At 41.4% G+C, this 18,374-nt stretch overlaps 1 protein-coding gene across 1 annotated transcript in view; it reads right to left on the reverse strand.

The window, feature by feature from the left end:
• SPTLC1 (serine palmitoyltransferase long chain base subunit 1) overlaps window positions 1-11,334 on the reverse strand; it is an 81,066-nt gene extending 69,732 nt beyond the window's left edge. The window contains exons 1-3 of the mRNA XM_045833868.1: window positions 11,226-11,334; window positions 5,448-5,555; window positions 2,622-2,716 (exon numbers count right to left, since the gene is read on the reverse strand). Coding sequence (XP_045689824.1) covers window positions 2,622-2,716; window positions 5,448-5,555; window positions 11,226-11,282 — 260 coding nt within the window. The 5' untranslated portion in view covers window positions 11,283-11,334. The remainder of the gene's footprint in view (window positions 1-2,621; window positions 2,717-5,447; window positions 5,556-11,225) is intronic.
• Between the last annotated feature and the right edge of the window lie 7,040 nt (window positions 11,335-18,374).

Consider the following 18,374-nt stretch of genomic DNA (forward strand, 5'->3'; position numbering starts at 1 on the left):
GTATTGAATGTAAAGAGGTACTTCATAAATTGAAGAGTAACTCTAAGTTTATCAATATCAACAAAACATCATTTGTTTGTGGGTTTTTTTGCACACTATTTACATTATGCTGTTGATTACAATGAAACTATTTTTGCATATTGGGAAAAAAACGTGTGTAAGTTCACCAGGCATTTACAGCGTGTCTAAGAGAGTGATAAAAACAGATAAAGCAATCACTCTAGTGTAAAAGGTTAAATGAAAAGCAATTTTAAGATGTATAAGGCTTCAAAAATTTTTCCTTCCATAGCCTTCCTCAGGAGTCCACCTTTACTCTACTCATACACAGGAGTAAACTCAGACAGAGGACACTGCCAACACAGGAAAGAGACAAAGGGACTCCTGAGCTAAAGCAGAGGTTGAGATCCCAGGGCCACCCTGGGCAGCAGCTCTATGTAGCACCCAGTCAGGACTGGAGCAAGAAGACAGCGGTTCCAGGAAGAAAAATGAAAATGGACCCAAGAAATAACTCTGGAGGAAGACAATGGGATGAAGTAGGCTAATACGTAAAATCAAGCAAACAAGTGGACAAACAGAAATGACAACAAGAAAGACAATGTAATTAAAATATTCTGCATATTGAAAAAATAAATGCCAACCTTAACCAATGAATGATATTAATGCAGCCATAAAAATGTAAGCATGGAATAATCTAAGAACACATGATGCAAACACAGAACTCTGTTGGGAGAAGGGATGAACAGGGTGGCTGCAGGTGGTTGTGCAGCCAAGGTCCACAGCAGGCTGCTGTGTTTGCCAGAGGAAAAGGGGCTTTTCTAGTCCACACTAAGGCACGAGAGGGGCTACTATGGCCCTGGGGACAGCAAGTGTGCATGTGTTTTCAGACAGCCAATCTTTCTGTCCTACCGCTAATGAGTATAATTACAGCTGGGAAAGAAAAAAAAATTCAGGAAGTAACAGCATAAGCGAGTTCCTTAGAAAACCAGAAGCAAATAGCAGGGGGGGGCGGGGGGGGGCGGGGTGAAGAGCGCAAGAAACAGAAAGGAATTACTTCCAGAGAGTGGGAATCTGAGGTGAGGATGGGAGGCTCCGGGAACTGCAGTTTCTCTAATAAGAATTTATGAATAGGCATAACCAATTTAAAAACCAATCAGTGTAATTTAACATGGTAACTGATTGGAGGAGAAAAGCCATGAGTATTTCAATAGACACAGAAACAAATTTGGTAAATTTTAATATTCTGATTAGAAAACCAAAACGTTCCCTTTGCAAACCAAGAAGAGAATGGCAGACCCATAACTTGATACAGGTTATCTCTTATAAACTGCCAGGGACACCGAGGTCCTTGTTACCTCTCTTATTCAACACTGCATGGGAGGTGCCCCGACCAGTGAAATAACACAGGAACAGAAGGAAAGGTTGCTTCTCATGACAGAAAGTAGAACTCTGGAACCTAGGGACGAGTCCGTTAGAAGATATGACCTCAGTTTCCTGGTTGTGATATTGTACTATGGTTGTGCAAAACATTATCCCTGGGGGAAACTTAAGAAGGATCTCTGTATTATTTCTTACAACTGCGTGTGAATCCACAATTATTTCAAAATGAAAGTAGAAACAAAAAAGATAAGCAGCCAAGTCTTTATGAAGAAAGTCATGTAACTTCACTGTGTGACATAAACGACCTAAGTATACAGGTGACAACCCAGGTACAGGGTGATGAGATTCATTACTGGCGAGATTCCAATTCTCTCCAAATCAATCTATAAATTCAATGCACTGCTAGTCACAAACCTAAACCCACTTTTTGGTCCTATTTGATCAACTGAACCTAAACTCACAGTGAAGAACAGAGTCAAGACTAAGTCTAGACTATTCTCAAGAGCAGAAGGGCTCACTCTTGTCAAGGCCTATTCTCAAGCTGTGTCATTTACAAGAGCGAGGTTCCAGGAACAGGGAGAGACAAGGGCACCTAAAGAACAGAAACAAAGAGAGAAGTAGACCTTTTATAAGGGTTCTTGGTACACAAAGGAAGGGGAATTTCTAATCAATAGGTAAAAAAAATGAACCATTCAGCTAATAATGCTGGGACAACTGACCATCACATGGAAAACAGGCAAATCAGACCTTTGGGGTAGGGAAGGATTTCTTCCACAAGATTAATGGTTGGTTAAGTCTGATTTCAGAACATGCAAAATTTTTGTAAGATCAAAGAATCCACGGAAGTGAAGAATACAAGCCTCTCCTACAGCAAAGCAGAAGGACACAATCAGGAGCATTCCCTGCATCATGATTTTAAACAAAATACTAAATATTTTCATGACGACAGGCATCCCCAGTGGGGGGTGCACGAGAGGCAACCACGCCCTGATGTGTCTTTCCCTCTCCTTCTCTCTCCCTTCTCTTCTCTCCAAAAATAAATAAATAAAATCGTTTTTAAAATGCCCACACAATTCCTAAAAGAAATTTTTATACTGGAAACTAAAGCAGACAGTTTCTGACCTGCAGAAATATCTAAAGCTTATATTTCAGGTAAAAAAGGAACACCATGAAACCACTGTTCACTTGGGCAATTTAACCACAGGAAACTGAGTACAAGTCCTTTGAGCAGCAAAGTGATTTACCCTGAAACGATGTTGTAGTTGAGAGCAGGATGGTCTTTTGATATAGGAGGAACAAGAGGTTCTGGTTGCCACTCTTCAATCAATTCTTCTTTTTCCTACAGGAGAAAAGGTGTTACAACACAGCACAATGCTAGTCACTGGACCGTGACTCCAGCAGCATCTAAACTGTTGTAGTGGAACAGTCATAATGAACACACTGTGAGAAACAGGTGTAGTTGTGGCTAGAAATGAAACAGAATCACTTCTGAGTTTTGGGCACTTACCCTCCTCACCTCTTACCACAGGCTAAAGGCTCTTTTCCATGTAGTCTTTCGGGTGACTGGAAAAGTTAAGAAAATTTTATTGCTAGGTCAGAATTTTTTTCACTGTGAGAAGTATGAAGCACACCTTATAAATTGTAAAACAAAAAGAAAGTCTACAATACAAAGGTGAGAAGCATGATTTCTGGTAAGTCAGCTCAGCCTCTATTCCAAGACAATACAGGAAGCCACACCCGAAGTGCTTATGGAGGTGACCACTATGAGAAGGGATCAACCAGGTCACAAAGCACTATTTCTACAAGCCATCACAGAAATTCAGGTGTAGCTGAGATACAGGAAAAAAAAACTTCTCACGATTCCTACAATGGGATTTGGCTTGGAAGTTCTCATAAAAAGCTAATTTATTCCTTTTATCTGTTATAACTATATTGACTATTTTGACTTTCTTATCCCATCTCGTATCAGAAAAACAGGTAATTTTGGAAATGCAGTCTGGAGGTACAGGATGAGTTGAGGCACCTAAATTAACATGATGGCCACAGCAATTCTTGCCTCGCAAACAGATCGTCTCTTAAGAGTTCTAGTCTCATGCTTTTTTATTTTTTTACCTTTTTTTTATTGTTGTTCCAATACTGTTGTCTCCATTTTACTGCCCCCGCTCTCCCCAACCCTAGCCATCCCCACTTCCCACCCTTGATCTTACCCCTCTTTGGTTTTGTCTATGTGTCCTTTATAGATGGTTCCTGAAAACCCTCTCCCCCTTTCCCCCCATTATCCCCTCCCACCTCCCCTCTGGTCACTGTCAGTTTGTTCTTAATTACAAATACACTGTGACCTCACCCCTAAGTGGAACCTAATCAACAAAACAAACAAGCAAGCAAAATATAACCAGAGACATTGGAATCTATCCTCATACTTCTGATAAATGCTTTTGTGCATTCTTCTCCTGATGGGCAACTCCAGAACAGGACCAACGGCACAGTCACCTGATTTTCAGGCACTCAAAAACGCTGGCCGAATAAATCAACCACTAAATTTCTCATGTGTTTCTGCCAATGACCTCATGGAAGAGGACAGCAGCCTGAACAAGCCTGGAGTACATGGAGTAAATGCACACTGGGCACTGCTACCGTGAAGACACATGTTAGAATGCACTCAGGATGCCCTCCTGTTGAGGAGCTTCTGTAGACCTATCTAACAGAAGGGCACTTCCCACTCACAACACTCACAGTTCCTTTTTCTTCCACTGCGGTCAGGGTAAGGTATCAGTGATTACTAACTCCTGTTCTAGCAAAGTGTCCTTTCAGAGGATCACTCTAAAGTAGGTTTACATAGCACTCTTTTGAAAATGTATATATGCGTGGACTGATATGCTTAAACGAAAACTAAGAATATTTGGACTAATTTGTGTCATGGTCACAAAATTATCCTCAAAAAATTCCTAAACACCAAGGGAAAAGTATAGGCAGGATTTTTCTGACTTGGAAGGCTCAGCCTTACTACAGTGTTACAGAAATAGTATTTGTTCCGTGGCAAGATAATTCCATAAAGTATTCGTTAAAAGGAGCAGGGGGGAGAGGGAGAGAACTGTGGTCAAGTTTAGGGCATTCCTCCAAACAGAGGTCAAATATGCACCAGCATGCTAAAGGTTATAAGAAATCATGCAATGAGATGCCTTTTTCTTCTGCTTTACCCGGGTTGCCAAAATTTTCTGCCCTCAGAACCACACACTGCATGGTCTCTAGGAGACAGCGCCTGACGGTTTCATGATTAACATTAATGATCAGGACAGCAGCAGCAGAAGAGAAACCAGGGAAGCAATCGTATAAGGCTGTGGTGATTCCACTTGCATTTCCTTCTGTGAATGCTCCAGAAAGTAAAGAAAAGCCCACTGCTTCATCTTTCTGCTGTACCCAATACTGCCCTGTGAACCAACATTTTAGAGATTTTTGCAGGAAAACATGTCTCACAATCCCTGCCTCCCTAAGTACCTGGCACAACAACCTGAGTGACAGAAACTATGCTGCAGTCAAAATTGTTCTTCCTCTCTCCCACTGAGGTGGTCACTAAGTGCCCCTACATCGTCCTGCACACTAATTGGGTGGCAGTGGGCAGTGCCATCGATGCCCTGGGCACTTCTAATTCCTAAGGTTCACCTGGCTTGGGATGGGGAGGTGGGGGCTGTGGGCTAGGAAGGAGTCTTACTATAGGAAAAACTCACTCAAACTTCAGAAAGAGTGGGGTTTTCTCAAGCAACTCATAAAATCTTGCACTTGGACATTGGAAATCCAGTAGTTGCCCATGCTGCTCTTTTATCACCTACTTGTGAGACTGCAGTTTGCCCCTAGCAAAGCAGAGAAATTGTGGCACGGAACTCCTCTGGGTAGGTACTTCATCCTGGCTTTCCCATATTCTTCCTACACTGTGTTTCATTCCCCTTGATCTCCTTACATTCCAGAAAACATTTGAGCATATAGTTGGTTTCCAGAAAACCACTACAAGTGGTTTTTTGAAGATGGAGCAACTATCATCACACACCAAATAACACTGGGCTTCAATTTCTTACCTTGACTGTAAGATCAGATCGTTCTTGCAGTTTGTAAGTTTTAGAGAAAAGAAGTCTGATTATCCAGAGTATCAGAATTCCTTCCAAGATAAGATGGTAAGCGGGAGCCTAAGAGCAAGTTGAAAACAAAACAGAAAGTGAAATAAACACTTCTAAAACCTGCATGTGAAATTTAGTGCACATGTCAATACTGTTTCCAATTGCTGTTAACCTATTACTTCTTATAATTTACTTTCAAAGCTCCTTTCATTTCTCCTGATTCCTTTTCCCATTTCTGACAGTATGCAATTTCCTCTACACGTTAAAAGTCTCTAATATCGCAGATTTAAAACATCTTTAGATAAAAAAATCTTTAAAATGACATCTCATACAAAATCCCAACATGTCAAACAAAATCAACTATGAGATCCTATTGGTAAATTAAACTTTTACTGCTGGGAGATGACCAGAACAAAGACTTCACAGCTTCACAAGCCTTCTATAACCCCATCTACCATGGATGAGTTAAGAAACTTATTTGGAAACCAGTTTCCATAATTCTTAGAGTTTTGCATGTCTTACACATTTTCTGTGTTTTTCTAGTAAGCCTTTTAAAATCCTTCCTCTAAAATGGCTGAGGAAAAAGACTATATAAATACTGAAAGGGACAGGTCTGTTTTTCTACTGTAGTTACCCAAAATATGTAGTGTTTTCCAGGTCAACAGCATAAAGATACCTTAGTTAAATATTCCATGTCACATCTTTTCAGCTGTACGTTTCCAGTATAAAAACCAAGGTGACTTCTAACTTTTGTTCAACTGGATGTACAAAGAGCATGTGGAAGATTCCACGCCATGAACTAAACACCAGTCAGTTACAAGGTGCTCTAGTACCAATAGTTTGTTATTGAAAATTTAAAAGAGGTATTTAGAAATGTAAGCACAAATTATTTTCAAACACTATACAGAAAGAAAGTGATGATGATTCACCACATTAAAAAAAATTAGAATGTGGAGACAGGGAAACTGCTGAAAAATTCATATGTAAACTTTCAGGTCAATGTACAAATAACTTTCAAACTATATACATATGGTATATACACACACTATTATATCTTTCTTTGTTGGTTACACAATACAAGCCTCCTAAAGTTCTACACACCAAGTACATAGAAATTAGGAGCAAGCACAAAATCTTTCTTTAAGATGACTTTTTAAATTTGCTGATCCCCCTTGGACATAACTCATTAAAGAATAAGGACTCCAGACCTCCGGCCAAGATGGAGGTGTAGGTAGACACACTGTGCCTCCTCGCACAACCAAAATAAGGATAACAACAATTTAAAAACAAAAAACCACCAGAAGTGTCAGAAAATTGAACTGTATGGAAGTCTGACAACCAAGGAGTTTAAGAAGACACATTCATCCAGACCGGTAGGACCGGCGGAGTCAGGCAGCTGGGGCGGAGAGGACTCTTGGTAAAGTGGAGGCTGGCAGATTGGGGCATGTAAGGTGGCAGCTGGTGGATCCAGTGAGGCAGCGGATTGTGGAACAGGACACAACACAAAAGGCTGCAGCTGGCTCACAAGGAGCCAGCTGGAGGATTGGGCAATCTTACATCTGCATGCAGATAAACCAGGTGAAACTGGGGAGCGGGACAAACCACACAACCCAGGGGCCCAGCACGGGGAAATAAAGCCTCAAACCACTGACTGAAAACACCTGTGGGGGTTGAGGCGGCAGTAGGAAAACTCCCAGCCTCACAGGACAGTTCAGTGGAGAGACCCACAGGGTCCAAGAATGTACACAGATCCACCCACCCGGGAATCAGCACCAGAAGGGCCCAATTTGCTTGTGGGTAGAGGGGGAAGGGACTAAAACCTGGCAGAGAGTGGAGCAAGCATCATTGTTCCCTCTTGGATCCCTTCCCCACCTACAGCGTCACAACCCAGCAACGTGGTTTGCCCTGCTCAGATGGATACCTAAGGCTCTGCCCCTCACTACATAACAGGCACATCAAGACAAAAAAAAAAAAAAAAAGCCCAAAGTAAAGAACAGATCAAAGCTCCAGAAAAAATACAACTAAGCGATGAAGACATAGCCAACCTCTCAGATGCACAGTTCAAAACACTGGTAACCAGGATGCTCACAGAATTGGTTGAATTTGGTGGCAAATTAGATGAAAAAATGAAGGCTACACTAAGTGTAATAAAGGAAAATGTACAGGGAACCAACAGTGAAGGGAAGGAAACTGGTACTCAAATTAATGGTATGGACCAGAAGGAAGAAAGAAACATCCAACCAGAAAAGAATAAACAATTAAAAAGAATGAGGAGAGGCTTAGGAAACTCCAGGATATCTTTAAACATTTCAACATCTGAATTATAGGGGTACCAGAGGGAGAAGAGGAAGAGCAACAAGTGGAAAAGTTATTTGAACAAATAATTAAGGAGAACTTCCCCAATCTGACAAAGGAAATAGACTTCCAGGAAGCCTAGAGAGTCCCAAAGAAGTTAGACCCAAGGAGGAACACACCAAGGCACATCATAATTACATTACCCAAGATTAAAGGTAAGGAGAGAATCCTAGAAGCAGCAAGAGAAAAGAAGACAGTTGCCTAAAAAGGAGTTCTCAGCTGATTTCTCAAAAGAGAACTTGCAGGCAAGAAGGGGCTGAAAAGAAGTATTCCAAGTCAGAAAAGGCAAGCACCTACATCCCAGATTGCTCTATCCAGCAAAGCTTTCATTTAGAATGGAAGGGCAGATAAAGTGCTCCTCAGATAAGGTCAAGTTAAAAGAGTGCATCATCACCAAGCCCTTATGTAATGTTAAAGGGACTTACCTAAGAAACAGAAGATAAAAGATATGTATAGTAAAATGACAGCAAACTCACAATTATTAACAAACACATCTAAAACAAAAGCAAACTAAGCAAACCACTAGAATAGGAACAGAACCACAGAAATGGAGATCACATGGAGGATTTTCAACAGGGGAGTGGAAGGAGGAGGAGAGAGGGGGAAAAGGTACAGAGAGTAAGTAGCATAGATGGTAGGTAGAAAATAGACAGGGGGAGGGTAAGAATAGTATGGGAAATGTAGAAGCCAAAGAACTTATAAGTATGACACATGTACATGAACTAAAGGGGGGGAATGTGGATGGTAGGGGGTGTGCAGGGTCGAGGGGAGTGAAGGGAGGGAAATGGGACAACTGTAATAGCATAGTCAATAAAATATATATAATATATAGGCAATAATATATATAGTCAATAATAGCTGACCATAGTCAATAATATATATATATATTTTTATAAATATATATATATATATATATATATATTTAAAAAAAACTAAGAATAAGGACTCCAGCCCTGGCTGGTGAGTCTCAGTGGATTGAGCTCCGGTCTGTGAACCAAAGGGTCAGTGGTTTGATCCCCAGTAAGGGCACATGCCTGGGTTGCATGCCAGGTCCTTGGTGGGGGGCATGAGAGAGATAACCATACAATGATGTTTCTCTCCCTCTCTTTTTCCCTCCCTCCCTTCACTTCTGTCTAAAAATTAAAAAAAAAAAAAGAAAGAAAGAATAAGAACTCTAGTCTTGATATCTATTTGGTTTTCTCAGTAATTGCCCAAGTCACTAAACATCCTCACTACACAAAAAAGGGAAAACTGAGATATTAACTGTGTAGTAAATTAACGAATACCACAGATGCAGCTTCTTTTCCTGGAAATGTTACATCCAGGAGTACTTCTTCCAGGAGTAATTCTTCATCAATTATGCAGTTTTCAAGATGGGAACATCAACAGAAAACAGAAAATTACTCATTTATGAAAAAAAAAAACCATTTTAGTGGCCTTTTTAACTATAATTAACTAACGTTAGACATCAGTTAATCTGTATCTGCTGTCAACTGTTTTTCAGCAAGTCCTGATCAGTCTTGCAATGGCAGACACCATTATCAGCCATCAGCCATGCTAGAATTACCAAACTAAAGTGGGAGTTCAGGGGCCTGCTGCCACCAATGGGCAAATTCTAGAGGTGGATGCTACTGAGAAAGGTAAGAGATTTTTATTCAAATGTTTCATAATCCAGAAGAATGGCAGACTATTGTCTCAAATCCCACCCCCTCAGAGAAACCCAGAGAAAAAAAACCACATGTCCAGCCAGTCCAAAACCAAAGGCAGTGTCCACAGTTCCTTCTCTCATTTAAAGTACCTCCTTTGGGAACCTCAGGCAGCCACTGAGGTGTCATCCAGGCAGCTCAGCTTTTATCCTGGCTACTTTCCAGCTTCATTTTCCCTCCTAGAACCCACATGTGGTATCTGTGCTGCCACTGGTCATGTGGCTTCCAGGGCCAGAAGTTCCCACGAACATACCAGCCAGCCGTTTGCCAGATGGGTCAGAGAGCACTTCCCTTCCTTCCCATGCCAGACACCATTCTGCCCTGCCTGATGCGTGTGCCTTCCTTCCCTTGGTCCCACCTCCAATCAGGTACTACAAGGGGGTAGGAGAGCTTTTCCCCCTATCCAATTATCTTCCTGCCTTACCAAAGCTCAGTGCAATACTTCTTTCTGTCACCATTGTGCTTGGGGAAGGGGATATCCAACCAGGAGCAGGACATTCCACAATGGGGCCCAGGGTTGGCAAGGCAAGAGCTCTGTTACCTGGACACCACCACCACCCACTACTTGGGGTGGTTCATGATCTCCTCAAGTAGCCCCTCTTGTTCCCCCCCTGCTCCCAGTGGTCCAGTGAGGCTATTTGGTATCACCAGTAAACAGCAATGTTAAGCTTAAAAAAAAAAAATGTCAGTAGAAAACTGAGATTCACTCTAAATGACTGTGAGCTCTATAAACACAGGGACTTTTTCCTGTTTCTTCACCGCACTAATTCCTGCGTCTTGACCTGCGCTGTCCAATGCCTTAACTACTGTCACCAAGTGATTATTTAAATCTACATCTAAACTAAATTAAACAAAAGAACTAAATTAGTCCTTCAGTAGCACTAGACACAGTTCAAGTGCCTCACTGCCACATGCGGTGAATATTATTTATATTGAATAGCTCAAACAGAGAATAGAAAGTTCTATCGGATACTGTGGTGAAGCTCAGTTAAATACATGTCAAATGGACATTCTCTATGATTGACACTTGGTTTCATGTTATCTAACATACTTGAAATAGCTAGACTTTCAACACACTCTTGACCATCCTTCCTTTAAAGCTCTACCAAAAGAGTTGTCCATTTACAAGGTAGAAAATGGGACATATGAAAAGGAATGACAAACGACTGTATTTCATATACCTAAATCCTAAATAACTCAGCTTCTTTTCTAACCTGACGTCTTGACAAAAATAAACAAACTCCAGTTTATCACAATTCTTCCCCCGTCTCCTATGCCACAGTTCCCAGGACCCGACTTCCCTTGCACATCATGAGACTGAGTTCTCCCACTGTATCTTCACCACCCGTTTTACCATCAGTCCCAACTTGCGGTTAAGGACCAACCTCTCTCCTGTGCCCCCTCCCACATGTTCCTCTCCAGAGCCACGACAGGACCCACAGCGGGCTCCACGCCAGGCGGAGCTCAAAACTAAACCTTCTGTTCCCGTTCCTGCCGCTCCCTCCCTACCCTCCACCGCTGGGACGACGTGCTCCCGCGAGCCCTTCCAGTCACGGACGCCGCGGATCCGGGCGTGACTGAGCCAATTCCGCCCAGGCCCCAGACCACAAATCCGCACGAGTCGTCCCACTTCCCCAGGGCCAGATGTGGTCGTGGGCCGCTGGGTTGCGGAACTCACCTCGTAGAGCGCCTGTACCATCTCCACCAGGACCCACTGCTCCGTGGTGGTCGCCATAACCGCCCAAGCAAGCTTCCTTCCGGAAGGCGAGTTTCCGTGCGTGCGCGGTGCGGCCCACTGACGAATTAGCACTTGGGGGCGGGACAACCGAGCGCTGGACGTCGCCTACTCGCGCTTGCGCGCTTGGCGGCTGGGACTGCTCTGGAAGGGCAAGACCTAGGTCTCTGACGCGTGGGTTAAATATTTACGTACTGAGGGTCTTGCAGTCTGGCGGGAAGCGTTGGAAACAACTCACCGGGTTTTGGGATGTATTCCTACACGACAAAGATGTGCTAGCCATTGTTCTGGGCTTCGGGATGGAGGAATTAAATAAGTGTTCCTTGCCCTCTGCCTGCGTTTGAGTGGTGGGAGAGTTTTTAATGTAATTGAAAATCATAATCTTTACTTTTAAATTACATAAGTAGACCCACAATGTATTATCATTAAAGATACAGAAATATGAATAAAATTAGCCAACTCGTACACAGTACTGTGTGCCATGCATGAACTAAGGCTTTGCAGGTATTGTCATAGAGCAGGTAGGTGTGGAAGGAAGTGTGGAAGGTTCCACACTTCCAGTGTCTTAATAGTGTCAGATGAAAGAATGTCCAACCTAATGAAAAGTTTTTTTATATGAGTTTATTTAAGCCAAAATTTCGAGGACATGCTTAGAACAATTTCCCAGATTGAGAAAATGCTCTGTAGAATGGCAGTTTTGAGCTCATTTTATACATTGTAGTCAGAGGAGATAAGGTAAGGAGGGTTACCTGAAATCTATTGAGATGAGAGACAGCTGTGGGGGTGGAGCGGTTAATCTCTAGGGTTTGATTAAAAGTGAAATGGAGACCTACATACCTCTTTTACATTGGTGGGTGCCAGGTAGTTAACATTTAACATTCACAATCAATACATGTTGTCCAGGTAACCAGATAATGAAAAGTTTCTTTTGCTCTGATGCCCACAGTTGTGCCTTCCAGGGGTCTGGAAAAAAAATTACTCGGACATTTCAAAGGTACTTGTTCTAGATGCCCCAAGACGATAGACAGTCCTTAGTTAAGGTACAAATTGATCTTTATCATGAAAACTATAGGCCTGGGACTTGACTAATCACCATGACCAGCTTAGTTAGGAATTATTTTTTTCTTCATAATGTAATGGGGTGCAGCAAGGACCCCCCAAGTGAAAAGTTTGTAACAGGGTCTGAACTTGGGGCATCCAGGAAATATAAAAATATAGGATGTCCCCACACCCACAAATCTGGGCTAGGGGATGGGACATCTGGAGCAGGGTTATTAAGAGTTATTTTGCTTATCAACAGTTGGCCAACTTCATACCTGATATGCAGAAACGGTTATTTTACATATCTATAACAGCTGGCTAGCTTCATACATATGTTAAGTTTCTGTGGCCCTGCTTTGAACCAGGGAGAGTGGAGTGACTTCGACTCATGACATAACTGTCATGAGTCGAAGCAGGCAGCTCCTGTAACCAGGCAGCTCCCCCTGGTTACAATGCCTGCATGAGAGCTTGGAGATGGTTCACTCCATGCCATGGGGCCATGCCTGCCTGGACTTACTATGGCAGCCAAGGAAGGCTGAAAACTGCAGGAGTGCTGGCACATGTAGCCGATTGTGGGAGGAGTCGGAGATGGGGTTGCAGAGGAAGATTCTCGCTGGGATTTAAACCCAGGTGCAGCAGCCATGTCGGGGGCTAACCACATGGTTTTGGGGAGTAGAGGAGGCTCTCTTAACCATGAGACTTAGGAAGCAGAAAAGCAAGATGTAGCAGCCATCCAGAGCTCGCTCTTAACAGTTTAAAAGAATGCAGGACAGACAATGTAGGACTAGGGATGGGGACAATGGGAGACCTTACAGGGAGGGAAAGGGGTGAAAGGACTCTTGCTGGTGGGCCATGAGAAGGTGCCATGTGGTTTTGGGTTAAGAACTGGAGATTGAGGGGACACAGCTGATAGTGCTGGGGACAGTGGAAAACCAGTTGATCACGGATGACTGAGAGGAACTGGGAGAAGTGAGCTGTAGACTTGTGTTCTTTTTCTTCTGGAGGACAGTACTTCTGATTGGCATGTTCTGAGACTGGCCTGCTACGGCAAAGAGGGAAGGAAGGACTCTGTGTGTTTGTGGGTATTTTAAGGGACTTTAGGATTTTAATGAAGACATTAAGTCATTACTCTTAAGTCTGTATAATTTTTGAATAAATAGTTCCTTTCCTTTTCACCAAACTCTGGCATTGAGAGCCACAATTCCAATTCCCTGGTTGCAGGCAAAGAATCCACAGTGACAGAGGGGCCCTGTAATCCCCAGGTCCATTGTGTAACAATACTATCCTATTTAGTTACTTTGGGTCACTGAGTTTGTAAGGTCTGCCATGTGTCCCCTGCTCAGCCTCCAACTTGACAAGTTTAGTACTTTTTCACAGTAGGCCCATGCAAACATGGTGTGCACATACCGTTACATTTGATTTCTTAAATGCGACAGGGATCATAGGGCTAATGCTGTTTTACAAATTGCTTTTTTCTATTATTTTTTCTTGTAGTTTTTTGTCTATAAATCTTGTAATTTTTTAATAGCTGAAGAAGACTATCTGGAATAGTTGGTTATATATATTTCTTGTTCCATTTTATTTAAACATTTTCTCACATTGAACACATAGGTTTTTTCCCACGTTTCCCCTATTACAAATAATGCTGTACTAAGCATCTACATGTGTATATCTTTCTGGGCATTTCTGATGAGCTTCCTCAAAGTCGAATTTTAGTCAAAGAACGTGCATATTATTAATATGGATAAATACTGCCAAACTGTTCTCCAGGAAGGCTCAACCAATTTAAAATGTGTGGAAGTATAGCCACACTCTAGCTCATGAAGATAATTAATCTTTTTAAAGTTTTTTTTGCCAATTTAATGGAGGTAAAATGGTACTGTACTAAGTTTTATTTTCCATGCTGCTGATTTAGCAAATTCTCATGTTTGTTGGTATGCCTAGTCCTTCTGTGAATCTCCAGTTTGTATTCTTTGCCCATTTTTCTATTGGTTATTTTTCATTTTCTTATGGATTTATAGGATATCTTTATACATTCTGAATATCTTATGTTTTCCCATATCCTATGTGATAGTTATTTTTGCCCAGTTTCTGGCTAGTTGTTTATGTTGTCTCCTGTCATACCTACATTTTAAATTTTATGTAAAGTGTCAATCTGTTCCTTATTACCTCTGGGTTTGCATCTTGCTTAGAAAGACCATCTTCACCACTCATATGTTTTCCTTTCATACTTGCAGCAGTTTGTTGTTGTTTACAATTAGCTATGTAATTACTCAGGAAATTGTATTTTTGTATGATGAGAGGCATAGGCCTTAATATTACTTTTTCCTAATGGAATAACAAATTTTCCCAGTGCCATTTATTTGCGTAATCCTGACTTTCCCTAGCCCTGGGAAATGGCATCAGCATGATGCATTACATTTCCACATTGAGTTGATACTATGTCCCAGAGTATCTCAGAGCTCTACCAACATCCCCAGGAATCCAGTACAGTGCCTTTCAGCCTGCCAGAACCCATGTCTCCTGCTCTCATGGAGAATTGGAAAGATCTGAGAATGTTTGTTTTTCCCAGAAGCCTATAAATTGGTGGATAACTGATTGTTGCTGGGATATAAATATTGCAGCTTCCTTGCTTCACAAAGCAAGAAAACTCTGAGGAGAGAACTTTATCATCTCCCCTGAATTGAGTCATTGGTGCTACCTGTAGATTCCTTTACATGCCCATGGAGAGGTAGAGTATATGTTCTCTTCCTTTGTGGCTGGGCATATATTTGTGACAGCTTCTAGAATGCAGCTGCCATGTAGAAAGATCATGTGGGGACCATGTAGAAGAAGAAAGAGATGGCCAAGGGGCTCCAGCTCCAGCCCCTAGCTGTTTGAGTCTTACTAGTCCAAGTGCTAGACATGAGGGAAAGTGCCTTCAAGATGGTCCAGCTCTAGCCAGCCTCTGGTTACAACCATCTGAGAGACCCTGAGTAAGAAAGGCCTACCTAAACCCAGACATCCCCCAAACTCATGAACAAAATAGATGATGATTATTATTTTCAGACGCTGCTTTGGGATATATTTTGATATGTAGCAATTTTATTTTCTCTATTATTTTCCTAGTTGTGTGGCTTGAAACAACAGAAATTGATTCTCTTACAGTTCTGGAGGCTAGAAGTCCAAAACCAAAGTGTTGGCAGGGCTGCACTGCCTCCAAAGGCTCTGGAGGAGAATCATTCCTGTGTCTGCCAACTGCTGGTAGCTCCAGGCATTCTTTAGCTTGTGGCTGCATAATTACAATGTCTGCATCTGTCTTCACATGGCCTCCTCTTCTTTGTTTTCCTTCTGTGAGCCTCTCTACAGACACTTGTCTTTGGATTTAGGGCCCATTCTGATAATCCAGGAAGATCTCATCACAGGAGCCTTAATTTAGTTACATCTGCAAAGAAACTTTACCGAAATATGACCATATTCACAGGTTTTAGAGATTAGTACATGAGCATGTCTTTTGGTGGCTACCATTCAACCCACCACAGTTGAACTTCTGGCCCCACAAATTTATATCTGCCCCATGTGCAAAATACATTTATTCCATCCTAACATCTCCAGAAGTCTCAACCCTCATCTAAATATTATGAGCTCAAAACATCCCAAATCTTCATCTAAGTCATCTAAATCAGGTATGGGTGGGCCTCTGGATATAATCCATCCAGAAGCAAAATTCTTCTGCATCTATTGACCTATGAAACTACAAGGTTACTTACAAAATGCAGTGGTGAGGCAAGTGTCAGACATTCCCATTCCAAAAGGGAGAAAATGGAAGGAATAAAGAAGTCATCAGTTTCAAGCAAGTAAGAAATACAGCCGGGAAAGTGTTTTTTTATTTCAAGGCCTGAGAATGATCCTCTGTGGCTCAAGTGTACATCATTTGGGCCTACAGCTCCATACGCCTCTGTCCCTGTGGCAGCTTGATAGGCCTTTTTTCTCGCACATCTGGCCTCTACCTCTGCATCCATAATTCTGTCCTTGTAGTTATTCTTTCTTTTTGTTGAAGGAAATCATACGCTTACAGCTTAGTAGCTCTATATCAGCCCATTTCCTACCTGTAGAATTACTGAAAATCTGATAGCTCTCTTTCATTTGTCCTATCTCTGTCCTTTCAGGCCAACCTAGAAGTGTTTGTGCTGATAGAATATTCTCAAAAACCTTGTGGGTCTACCATGTATGTACATCATGAGGATTCATGACATTAGACAAGAGGGTCCCTCACAGATCTTTCCTGAATAGCCCCATTTCTATTCCTGGCTCTGCTGACAGATCGACTAGATCCGTGAGTCATATGGCTTATCTCTTCAGCAAAAGTTTGTCCAGCTGCCCTTGGATCTCTTTCCAGAGCACACTTTCCCAAAAGAGTGTCTACTAATTTTCTTCATCCTTTGTGATACGGATAAGCCAAAACCTTCCAAATCCTCAAGTGCTGGTTTGATTTTGCTTATCAGTTCTTTCCTAAATTTACCTCTTTCCTCATACTTTATTATAAATAACAGTCCACACCTTCGTCATTTTGCTTAGAAACTTCCTCAGCTAATTATCCAAGTTCATCACTTACAAGTTTTGCTTTCCATGTAACTATAGGACAAAATCCAGCCAAGTTCTTTGCCACTGTATCACAAGGATTGTCTTTCCTGCAATTTCCAACATGTTCCTCATTTTCTTCTGAGCCCTCAACAGAAATGCCTTAAATACCCATATTCTAGTCATGCTGAAGGTGCATTTTCTAAGATAACAGAAACTTTATCACGCTCTTTACTTCCTTCTGTACTCTCACCAGTATTGCCTTTAAAGTCCCTATTTCTATTAATACTCTTCAAGGAAGTCTAGGCTTTTTCTCTCATGCATCTCAAAATGCTTCTACCTCTTACGCATTACCTAATTCCAATGCTGTGGCCACAGTTTTAGGTATTTGTCAGAGCAACATTCCACTTCCAAGTACCAAATTATGTATTAGTTTTCTAGGGCTTCTGTAACAAGTGACCACAAATTCAGTAGCTTAAAACAAGAGGAATTTATTCTCTGATCTGTAGGTCAGATGTCCAAAATCAAATTGTCTGAAGGGGTGCACTCCTTCTCAAGGTTTTAGGGGAGAATCTTTTCTTAATCCTCCCAGGTTCTGGTGGCTCCAGTCATTCCTTGGCTTGTGGACATGTACTAATTTCTACCTCAATATTTTTAAAAAAAATTTAGAGGGAAGAAGGGGTGTCTTTTGATTATTTTCTAATTGGGTTGCTAATTATTTACTGTTCAGTTTTGAGAGTTCTTTGTATATTCTGGATAATATTTGTTGGTGGCTAAGTGGTTTGTACTATATTGTTTAAATACACTGTGGCTTTGTCGTATTTTGTTGTTGGTAAATGCGGCAATTCAATTGGCTTGTTGGACACACACTCAATCACCATTCCTTCCATCTTCCTCTACTATTGAGTTGGCCAAAAAGTTTGCTTGTTTTTTTCCATACAATGTCTCTAGTAGTGCTTAGTTGTCTTTAACTTCATTTGAAACAATTTTGTTAGATTGTACTGTGATAGCTGTTGTATCAGTATACATTTAAAAAAACATCAAAATTGGTGAATTTTTGTGTAGCCATTTTAATATTGAAGATGGAAGAAAATATGCAACATTTTCAGCATATTATGCTTTATTATTTCAAGAAAGGTAAAAACCCAACTGAGGAGGGGGGACTGGATTGGGAGTAAAAAGGAGAAAACTGTATTTGAACAATGATTAAAATAAAAAAAAAACTGAAATGCAAAAAAAAAATATTGTGCTGTGTATGGAGAAGATTCTGTGACTGATTGAATGTATCAAAAGTTGTTTGCAAAATTTTGTGCTGGAGGTTCCTCACTGGACAATGCCCCATGGTTGGGAAGACTAGTTGAAGTTAATAGCAATCAAATAAAGACATTAACTGAGAACAATCAACATTATATCTTACATTCCTACTAGCAATGTATGATAGTTCCAATTTCTCCACATCATCACCAATATTTGTCACCATCCCTCTTTCTG

Source organism: Phyllostomus hastatus, unplaced genomic scaffold, assembly GCF_019186645.2.
Source record: "Phyllostomus hastatus isolate PE091 unplaced genomic scaffold, TTU_PhHast_1.1 phas_contig_195, whole genome shotgun sequence".
In the NCBI taxonomy this organism is placed as follows: domain Eukaryota; kingdom Metazoa; phylum Chordata; class Mammalia; order Chiroptera; family Phyllostomidae; genus Phyllostomus; species Phyllostomus hastatus.